This window comes from Cupressus sempervirens, chromosome 3 (assembly GCF_028749045.1).
Source record: "Cupressus sempervirens isolate cs-2001-9-10 chromosome 3, ASM2874904v1, whole genome shotgun sequence".
Classification (NCBI taxonomy): domain Eukaryota; kingdom Viridiplantae; phylum Streptophyta; class Pinopsida; order Cupressales; family Cupressaceae; genus Cupressus; species Cupressus sempervirens.
In genome coordinates, this window is record NC_143120.1 from 387,781,882 (window position 1) to 387,793,163 (window position 11,282).

Consider the following 11,282-nt stretch of genomic DNA (forward strand, 5'->3'; position numbering starts at 1 on the left):
GACCTTTATCAAAAGAAGAAGTGATCTGATTCTACAATCTGTAACAAACAAAAAAAATGATTTTGAAGATAAATTGATTTTGATACAAGCCTATTTCAGTTATTTCACAAAAGCAAAGTTGCAGGGTAACAATGATGAAATATGGCTAAGGAGTTCATGTTGCAGTTCCCACACCTGGTGTTTACAAAATCAGAGCAGTATGAGCTGGAGATGCTGCAAGAAGCAATTACGATATTTTGATACGAAGATTGGAACGTGAAAACAGAATAGATATTTGAACCCAATCTATGACATGCACACAGGATATAGAGCCAAATATACCCTTTCCAAAACTAGGGCGATCCTGTCAATAAAAATAGTAAACTGGTTCAAAATGGGAATTTATATGTATGATGTACGGGTCTGTTTCTAATTTACGCCTTCCTGTAAGATCCTTAATTTCAGTACAATGTAAAGTAAACTGTAACAGGTGGTAGCACCAAAAAGAGCTGCAGTTGGTACAAGTTTGATAGCACAATAGTTGGACAAAGCATCAAGTTTGACGCAGATCTGGGATCCAAGCAGTTGGTTTCAACCTATAGATGCAAATTGCTTGTGGGCAAGCAATTTTAGGAAGGGAGGACTGTCGTGTCCGCTTTTTTAGACCAGTGAGTTCTGTTATGCCATAAGCCTCTTTGGCCTTGGTCCCATGTGCAAACCAGGTTTTCTATAAGATCATAGAAGTTTATGCCTAGGAGGTTTCAGTTGCGAGCTAATCAGGGTTGTTTCAGTAGAGTTTGCAAACACTTACCATGTCTAATAAATTAGCAGGCTCAACATTCTTGATTTTTTAAGAGGTCCGAGTAGGAGCCTCTTGTAAAGACATTTCAGGTGAGATATCAGACATGCATATCTGAGTCCATATGATTAAAGATTTAACCAATTTAATATAAAGTGACTTTGCAACTCGAGTTCGCATTGTTAATGTCACTTCATTATCTATGAGTGGGAAAAAGTATTATTTTTAAAAAGGAAATAAAGAAATAGAGAGGGGAATATGAAGAGTCGCCTGTTTGAGTTGAATGAGGAAAAAAGAGCTCAAATTCAGAAAACTTGGTTTTGTGATTTGGAGTTCACTATCTTAGAGATTTGTTTTTGAACGTTTCAGATCTCAGCAAGTAACACGACAGAAACCCCAAGCTCGGACGATGAACAAAAACCCACTGTCGGTTGGAGACATCACGCGGGTGTTTCACATTGTACTCTAGGTTCATCTTTTTAGTTATCCAATCTTCCTGTTGTTATCGTATCTACGATTATATTTCTGGCTCATTTTGTTGAAGAAATTAGATGAAACTTTATGTTTAAAAATAAATTTCTGCTAGAGATTCATTGCAATAATATTTTTGAGATTTCTTCAGTCTAGCTATTTATTGGGGTTTTCCTGGTGAAATCTGAAAAACATTGCAGGCATTTACTTGTTCAAAAATTTCCAAGATTTTGTTAAGGATTTGAGAAAATATCTGGTTAGGCATATTTCAGCATGTTAGTTAAGACGCAGTCCCCACATATATTTTGGACACCTTGTGTCACACATGCACTCAACCTGATGCTCTAGAAATTGGGTACTAAAATACTTGCAAGTAAATACCAAGTGCCATTAAAAAGGCTTCCATGCATCTAAAACCCGCACAACTGGGCAAGTTCTTTGCGCTCTAATACCACTGAAATATCCATCCTCTGCACCTTTGAAACTTAAAACAATAATATGCCTATTTATCCTATGTTCCCTTGAGTTTCCAGTACGAGGACGGCGAGACGGGTTTTCGAGATGGCAAATTTTTTGGCGATTTTGGGGACAGGGGGACGGCAAACGGGGATGTCTCTTTATATATAGGAAAATTTTAAAATATACATTGAAATTTGCAAATACACATGTCATTTATATGAAACTAAGCACAAAGAATGTCATTTAAACATTATAGAACCATAAAATACAACGTTTGAATGCCACCTAGGAAATAATATCCAATTCCAATTCTCAATTGTCAAAATGCATATCAATATCAGTCAAAAATGTCATAATGATAAACATGATAAATCTGAAAATCCAAATCTAAATATGCCCAAAGGCTAGAGAGCTGCCATAAGGTAAGAAGTATCAATGTATCATAATCATGTTCACGTTCAACATAAAAAGCAAAACATAGAAAAATGAAGCAGACTGCTGCTCCTATTCTGCCTCTACCGCATTTGGAGGGGTGGGGCCTACCTGGGTGACCTAGTTAGGAGCCTTAAAACTATTTTTAATTTTTTTTGCATAATAAGAAAAAAGCATTTGGGGACGGCTGACCATACTTGGTACGGTCAGGAGAATCTAGGCGTCCCCTTTCCATACTGGGGATAGCCAGTCGTCCCACTTTATTTTTCCAGTGGGGACATCCCCGAGTTTCGGAGACGTTTGTACCCGTACCCAAGACGTCCCCGTCTCAGAAACAAGGGTCAAACTACGAAGTTTCCTCCATGGTCAAACCCAAAGCTTGCAACCTCATTTAGATTGTTATTTAATAAAGGCTGTATGTTTGAGAGACTCTCATTATGGATGAATAGTTATTGGAAAGCCTAATTTGTGTAGTTGTTTGTATCATCTTATGTGGCTTTTGGTAAGCCAAGTGTATTCATATTTGATACGTCATCTCATGAAGAGTCTTCAGCAGACAAGCAGTCATATACAGCTGGGCATTGAAGAGTTTTCTTATGTGGCCTTTGAGTCACCGTATTGCATTGATGTGGCTATTGAAGACTATGAAACATCATTTTTTGGTAATTGAAAGAGCCTTTTCAGTTTTGTCATGCCTTTTGATTCTCACGAATTGGTACTGTTTTAATATGGAACGGCTCATGTTTTTGCTGTCATCAGTTCATGCCTTTTGGCAGACCTATTCCATGCGTTCTACCTTCATGCATATTGTTGCTGATTTACTGTCAACATGGCAGTTATAATTTATTATGGAGCCATTCTTCCATCTGGAGTGTCCCGCAATTGACGATGATGATTAAAGAAAAGTAGCGTCGAAAGATATGAAACAACAATTTTGTGGTAACTATCGGTGTTTAATGTCATTATGGTTTCAATTTCTTTGTCTCTTGTAATTACCGTGAGGAAGACAATTTCTAGTCAAGTGTGGCTGAATATCATTACAAGTGATATTTAGAAGTAATGGTTGTACAAACACTGTGAGCTGTTGTTTCATGTTGTTTAGCAAAGATCGTCTATCGAGATTATTCTCTGTTATCATCATGTGTGAATTTTTTCAAGTTTTGTGCGTAAATGTAATAAGCCACTTCTATATGTGATTAATTAATGTTTAAAAAACAAGGGAAAGATTCAACTTCTAGTTAGAGGTTGTGAGCTCAGTATTCAGGCTTTCTGACCATTTAATATAGAATCATTTTTTGTGTTACCCTCGGGTACAATGATTGATGACGTCTTTATTTTCTATTTTATGCTCTGCTATTATTCTTCATTCCTGGTATTAAAACATTAACATGGTATTGGAGGCGGTCGGGCAATAGCAAATAAGGGTACTCAAGTTTAGGCAGTTTTCAAGATTGATTGGAGTCTGTATCAGAGTGGTGTGTAATTGTTTGAAGGAAGGAAAAAAAACGATTGCAAATGATTGTAGGAGAAGAGGGAGTTTGTCTCTGGCAGGGGTTGACACACCTTCATCTTCGTAAGCTTGATTTTGATATTTTTTGTGGAAAATGGGAGCTACAGGCTTTCAGTTCAAAATTAATTCTGTGAAAAAATCCAATTCCAGTTGAAGGTGTTGTAGATCTGTGCAGCTCATAATTAATTTGATACTTATTTGGGAGCAATGTAATTGTGTTGGATATTGTAAAAATTTACCAAGAGTCGATTGCTTTATTCAACATTGAGCATTATGATCGTGTAATATGGTGGTATCAGTTCTTATTTGAGGGGATCCTCATAAGTTTGAAATATATTGAGTAGAATATCAAATCAATCTTGTAAATTCAAAAATGATTATTTTAATGAACCTTGAGCTTAAGGTTAATAGAGAAAAATAATTGTTAAGTTTCTTAAAAATAAAAGTACCTTTCCTAAGTGTTACAACATACATGGTTGGCTATTGATAATATCCTCTTCTAGAGTCAAACTCTACACAGTTAGAGGGGTTCAGACCTGATTGAAGACAAATAACATTCAGAACGGCTCTTGATTGTCTTAGAAGTCATGATTGAACTATATTAAACAATCTAGCATAGGGAGATGAGAATTTGGAGAGAGCTTTTTTTTTTACAAGATTTTCCGGATGTGAATATCGCGCAATCTATTCTAAATATGGTTATCATTTTCTTTTGGTAAATGGAGAACAAAGCATTTATTGAGATATTTTTGTCTTCAATGAGAACCATATGGAACCATCAATTGGAATTGTGTTGGTTGAATTCCTTTAAATGTATTGTAAAACACGATCTGAAGCTGGGACTTAAGCCACAAATCGGTTATTTATCATCATGCATGGGTGGGTAGTTACAAATTGGTGCTCTCTAGTTGTCTTGGCTGAGAGGCAACCCGAAGTGAAGGAAGCTAACAGGACCTTGCTTGTCTGTGATTACCGCAATGGCCATTTTGGCCTCTATTGATAACCTTATTTCTCCTGCACAAGGTTGTGGGCTACACACTTGGTTGGCTGTGGAATCTTTGTGAAACCAATCGAGTGATGCTCAGGCCGTGCGGGTGTTGGGTCAAGGATATTTTTTAAAGCAAAGCATGAGAGTGATTTTGGTTGTCCTCCTTCAATGTGAAAACTTTTACACTGAAGAAGGTTGATAAATTTTGAGCCAGACAATGCAAAATAACAAAACTTTACCAAACAAAGAACTTTTTACCCTAGGAAAAACCCTCCTCTCCGAGGTAAACAACCCAGCCCTACAAAATGATACGAGGTCTTCAACCTTTTAAACACATCTTCGAGGCCTCAGATTGAGCTCAACATTTCATTACAAATAAGAAAGGCAATTTAACACCCATGATATTCCCTCCTAGTATCACAACTAAAAATATAGATCATATTGGAAACCAAAAATAGGCAGAATACTCTTCAACACAAAGATTCACAAGTCTCTGCAAATATCACATCTAAACTCACAGACTTTGTATACAACGCACAAAACTCTGTATCAAACATGTACAGAACACGAGCTCTTCTAAATACATATGACGAACAATCTATTCTTCTGCAAACTATGAATCTCAAACTCTAATTATGAACTCTCCTTCTGCAAACTATGAATGTCAAAAATGAAAATTGAAAATGTATTATTATTGAATCACAAGCTCCTAAATTAATATATTCATGTCACAAACACAACCTTCTGCTACACCTTCTCACTTGACGATCTCTGACAACATAGGATGCATACACATCCTCAGATGGAGCAGTCAACTTGGAAGGCCATCCAATAAACTTCTTCAACCATAATGTACGAAAGCAAGAAGGAATAATTTATGAATATCTTGTTAGTATTTTCCATTTCTATCTTCTAGGCTGAGTGACTTGTTTCCATGGAAAATTTGTCCACAAGAAAGTTCTCCATGGGAGAGTTCTCCACAGGAAAGTTTCTCCACATGAAATTTGTCTGAGGGAAAGTTTCCCCACAAGAAAGTTTGACCACGAGAAAGTTCCCCACAGGAAAGTTTGTCCATAGGAAAGTTGGCCACACACAGGAGAATGTTAGTCCATGAGAAAGTGAAGTCCAATGGAGAATATTTAGTCCATGGGAAATGGTTCCGTGGAAGCCTCTCAACATTTCTTAAGTTTTTCAATTAGTATCAGAATCAAGTCTCTCCTTCAAAGCTTAAAAGCCTGAGAGTAGATCGGCCATGTGTAACCATGAGTACTTTAGAAGGTCTTGCCACAAACCATTCACCTTTATTTGATGGAACCAAGTATGCCTTTTGGGCTGTGCGTATGAAAGCATGCATTATGTCATTAGGCTGGAATGTCTATCTTAGTATGGTCAATGGATACACCATTCCAGCCCAACCATCCACTAATCTTGATGATAAAAAGGATTTTGAGAACAATGCTAATGTAGAATGCCTTGTTATGTGGACTGACTGAATCTGAATTTGTGAAAGTCGTGCATTGCACCTCAGCCAAAGAGGTATAGGATAAGTTGTACAATGCCTATCATGGAGATGTCAGAGTCAAGAACACCGAGGTTCAAACACATAGGGTTGTTTTTGAAAGTCTTCACATGAAAGAAGATGAGAGCATTGTTGCCTATCTTCTTCGAGCTGATGAAGTTACCAATGCATTACAAGGATTAGAAGAAAATATTGTGAAGAAAACAGTGGTTCAAAAGATTATTCGCTCTCTTACTATGAAGTTTAATGCTAAGGTATCTGTTGTTGAAGAAATGTCTGATTTAGATACTCTCACCATTGATAAGTTGCACGGTATCTTAACTGCCTATGAGATGAGAACCAATGTTGAAGGCACTTCCAAACGTGAGATGGCATTCAAAGCATCTAGCACTAGCAAGGACAAGGAGAAAAAACCAAGTGAAATCCTAGATGAAGGCTCAAATGACGAAATCGCAGACCTTGCCAGGAAGCTGAAAAATGGTGTTAGCAAGAATAAAGGTAAAATCTCTTTGAAGTGTTTCAATTGTGGGAAATAAGGCCACTTTACATCTTAATGCCCTTTTCAGAAGGAGAAGATGACAGCCAAGATGAAAGGAATCCAAAGGCTAGAAGAACAAGAAGATTCTCCAAAAGACATTGGAAAAATGATAAAACAAATAGGGTATCCGTATTATATTCTAAAGATGGCAGCGATAATTCTTCCAGCAGTGAGATTGGTCCTCAAAATGATGAGATTTTGTGCATGGATATTGGTGATTTGAATCTGGAACAGCATATAAGTTGTGGATTTCCAAAGTTTGATTTCAGAATGATGACCTACATCAAGGCTCTTGGTCTTGAGGTTTGGGAATGTGTCTCAGCTGAATATGTTCCACCCCTTAATCCTCTGAATTCTGAAAAAGGGGTGACCGCAAATGCAAAGGCAGTGAGTGCTATCATAAGTTGTCTCGAAGATTTTCTACCTAACAAAGTTCAACATCTCAATACTGCCAAAGAAATTTGGAATCTATTACACAATACCTATGGCAAAGATCTTCAAAAGCACATGGCTTGTATAGCTATGGAGGACACTAAACTTGAAGACCAAGATTTCTTTGAAGACATGGTTATGGATGATGATGAAGTGGATCTAGAGCTTGAATTGGTTGCAACACCGGCTGAAATTAAGAAGCTCAAGAAGAAAAATAAGAATCTATTCAATTCGCTACAAGTGGAGAGTGAAGAAAAGCTGAAAATTGCTGACTCTTAGCGAAGCTGAATAGCACTTGACTGATCTAAAAATTCAAAATAAGGAGACCAAGATAATTCGTAAGGGTCTTGAGAATCATATTCAGTTGAAGGAAGAAAACATTTCCAAGCTAGAAGGAGTTCTCAAATAACAACAACACATCCTTGGATGACTATCTTGCTTTCAAAAATCAACTCTTGACAAGAAAAGAGAAGGTGAAAGCTCTCTGTCAAAAAGAAAGGGTCAGCTGAATTCAAACAATGATCAACGTGCTATGTCTTAACACATGCAAGCTGACAAGGTGAACAAACCTTTGTTTTATGGCTATTGTTTTTCATGTAATTACTTTGGGCACGAAGTCACTGATAGCAAGGCTGGTTATAGAAGAAAGTCCTACAACTTTGAAAGGAATGTCTTTGGTTCTTTTAGGAGGTTTAATCTAATATGCTACAGCTGTAATAAGTTTGGTCATACTTCAAGGTTCTCCAATAATTATGGTACATTGTCACTCACAAAGGCTGAAACTAAGAGCATGCCAAAAAATTGTCAAAGTATGGAGGAAGCAGAACCAAGAGAAGCCTCTAAACGCTCTGGTTGTCTTAACTTCTCTTCTAGCTAAGAATGAAAAGGATATATGGCACATTGCCAGTGGCTGCACAAGACATATGACAGGTGATTTAAGTAAGTTCCATTCCATTAATCCTATGAAGAGTGGAAAAGTAAGATTTGTTGGTAGTTCCTCTGCTAGAGTTGGCGGAATAGGTAATCTCTTATTGAATAATGGGCAAACTACTGTTGAAAATGTTCTCTATGTTAAAGGGAAAAACCATAATTTGTTAAGCGTGAATCAACTATGTGATCAAGGGTATGATCTTGGTTTCAATTCAAACTCTTGCACCATCAAGAGAGGGGGAGGGGGAGATGTCATTGCAAATGCAACTACCGCAGCTAACAATCTTTCCACTCTTGAGGACTCTAATGCTGAAACATGTTGTTTGAGTAGTATGGATGATGCTTGGCTTTGGCAAAAGTGTCTTAGGCACATCAATTTTGACAATCTAGTCAAGATCAGCAAGAAGGAAGCAGTTAGAGACATACCAAAGATAGAGAAGCCGACTGATATTGTTTGCAAGAACTGTCAAGAAGACAAGCAAACTAGAGTTTCCGTCAAACCAAAAGAACATACCAGCTCCAAGCCACCTGAGTTAGTGCACACGGACCTTTGTGGGCCAACTAGGACAGAAAACCTTCAAAGTGAGAGGTATTTTATGTTGCTGATTGATGATTATACTGCACGAATGACATGGGTTGCTTTTCTAAAAGAAAAGCAGAAGCTTTAGAAAAATTCAACGTGTTTAAAGCTCTAGTTGAGAATGAAATTGATTTGAAGATCAAATGTTTGCGTTCTGATGATGGTGGAGAATTTGCATCTAATGAATTTATGAGCTTCTATGAACTTCATGGCATTAGAAGACAGGTTTCAGCCCCAAGAACTCCACAACAAAATGGTGTTGTGGAATGGAAAAACAGAACAGTCCAAGAGATGGCACGTTGATTGATGAATGAAAGGAAAGTAAGTGATACATTTTGGGGAGAAGCTGTCAATACAGCTATGTATATTCAAAATAGGTCCTTGTTAAGGTCCAAGTTCAGCAAGACACCATACGAACTTTGGTAAGGTAAACCAGCTACAGTCAAGTATTTCAAAATCTTTGGTAGCCATGTTATATTAGAAGAGATGAAGATAACTTGGGTAAGTTTGATTCTGGTGCTGACGAAGGGATCTTTCTTGGGTACTCCTCAAAGAGCAAAGCTTTTAAATGTTACAACAAAAGGTTACATAAAATGGTTGAAAGTGCTAATGCTAAGATTCATGAGGTTACTAATAATTCTAGTAGAAATATGGACAGCCCAAATGAAGAGAAAATTCAGACTGGCACTACTGTATCTTCTTCATAACCTCCCACACAAACTTGAACAGCCAACAAAAGAGTCGAAGATGCCAAAGAAAAGACTCAATCGCGCAGTGCAAATGAATGTCCTTCACATTACAAATCTGAAAGCTCACTTGGGCATTTTGAGCAATAATAATCAAGGTGAAATTGACGATTCTCTTTTATTTAAAACTCCTTGTAAGTTTGTTCAAAAGAATCATCCCTCAGACCAAGTAATAGCTAAAAGAAGAACAAGGACTACTAGAAAGGGTGTTAATTATTTTGAGGGTGATGATCTTTCGTTCATGTCTTTCTTTCGTTCATGTCTTTCTATGAGCCAAAATGTTATATAGAGACAGCCAAGGATGAGAACCGGATTGCAGCGATGAAGGAAGAGATAGAGCAAATCAACAAGAGCAATGCTTGGGAGCTTGTGACAAGACCCAGGGACAAGAATGCGACTGGGACAAAATGGATGTTTTGTAATAACGTAAATGAAGAAGGTAAAGTTGTTAGAAACAAAGCTCAGTTGGTTTGCAAAGGCTACTCACAAGTTGAAGGTGTGGATTTTGATGAGACTTTAGCTCCCGTTGCTAGGAAAGAAGCCATTAAAATATTTCTCGCTTTTGCTCCCTTCAAAGGTTTTAAGGTATTTCAAATGGATGTCAAATCAGCATTATTTTTATATGGTGACTTGAATGAAGAAGTTTATGTGGAACGGTCGGATGGTTTTGTTTTGACTAATGATGTGGACTATGAGTGCAAGCTGAAAAAGGCACTCTATGGCTTAAAACAAGCCCCTAAGGCCTCGTATGACAGGCTGGACAACTACTTACAGCAGCAAGGATTCAAGAGAGGCTATGTGGATAGCAATTTGTATGTCAAGAATGAAGGTAACAACACTCTTATTGTTGTTGTCTATGTTGATGATCTGATTTTTGGTAGTGATAGCCTCCAAAATGAACAAGAAATTTGTTGACTGCATGAAAAATGAATTCGAAATGTCTATGATGGGGGAGCTATCTTATTTTCTTGGGCTGCAAATTAGTCAATCAGCTGAAGTATTTTTATTTCACAAGATAAATATGTTAGAGGGTTGCTTAAAAGGTTTAAGATGGAAGATTGCAATCCGGTTAGCATTCCCATGGAAACCGGAAGCAAACTAAGCAAGGATGATGTATCCCTTAGTGTTGACCAAACTATCTACAGATCTATGGTAGAAAGTTTGTTGTTTGTTGCTGCCACCAGACCGGACATCATGCAAGCTGTTGGTTATGTTGCTAGATTTCAAGCATCTCCCAAGCAAACACATGCTAAAGCTGCTAAGAGAATTTGTAAATATTTCAAAAGTACTACTGAATATGTCTTTGGTTTCTTAAGAGTTCTGATTTCTCTCTTCCAGCCTTTACAAATACAGATTGGGGTAGCTTGGTGGATGACAAAAAGAGCACAAGTGAGCATGCTTTCTTCCTAGGAAATTGTTTGGTTTCATGGCTCAGCAAGAAACAGTCTTGCACTTCTTTATCTATTGCTGAAGCACAATACATTGCTGCAGTTTGATGTTGCACTCAGGTAATTTGCATGCAAAACACATTGATTGATTACAAGATTCAGTCTGATAGTCTCATCTGCATATATTGTGTTACTATGAGTGCCATTGATATTCTAAGAATCCTGTTTTGCACTCCCACACCAAGCACATTCCTCTTAAGTATACTTATTTGAAAGAGCAAGTTGCTAACAACGTGGTCAAGGTAGAATATGTTTGTTCAAAGGAACGAGTTGCTGACATTTTTACCAAAAAGTTATCTCAGGAGCACTTTTAGCATCTTCGAAACAAGCTCGATGTTCTTCTGCATAATTAAATGGCATATGTTTAGGGGGAGATTTACATTACTATAACTCGTGGTCGTTAATGTTAAAGGGGGAGTTATGTCGTATGCTTGCAGGGGGATTGTATGTT

General features: G+C 37.4%; 1 protein-coding gene across 1 annotated transcript; it reads left to right on the forward strand.

Moving 5' to 3' along the window:
* Positions 1-10,433: 10,433 nt before the first annotated feature.
* On the forward strand, positions 10,434-10,879 carry LOC149566638 (secreted RxLR effector protein 161-like). Its single transcript, XM_089816511.1, has 2 exons — positions 10,434-10,653; positions 10,737-10,879. Exons 1-2 carry the CDS (start codon positions 10,434-10,436, stop codon positions 10,877-10,879), a joined length of 363 nt encoding a protein of 120 aa, XP_089672637.1.
* The last annotated feature ends 403 nt before the right edge of the window (positions 10,880-11,282 follow it).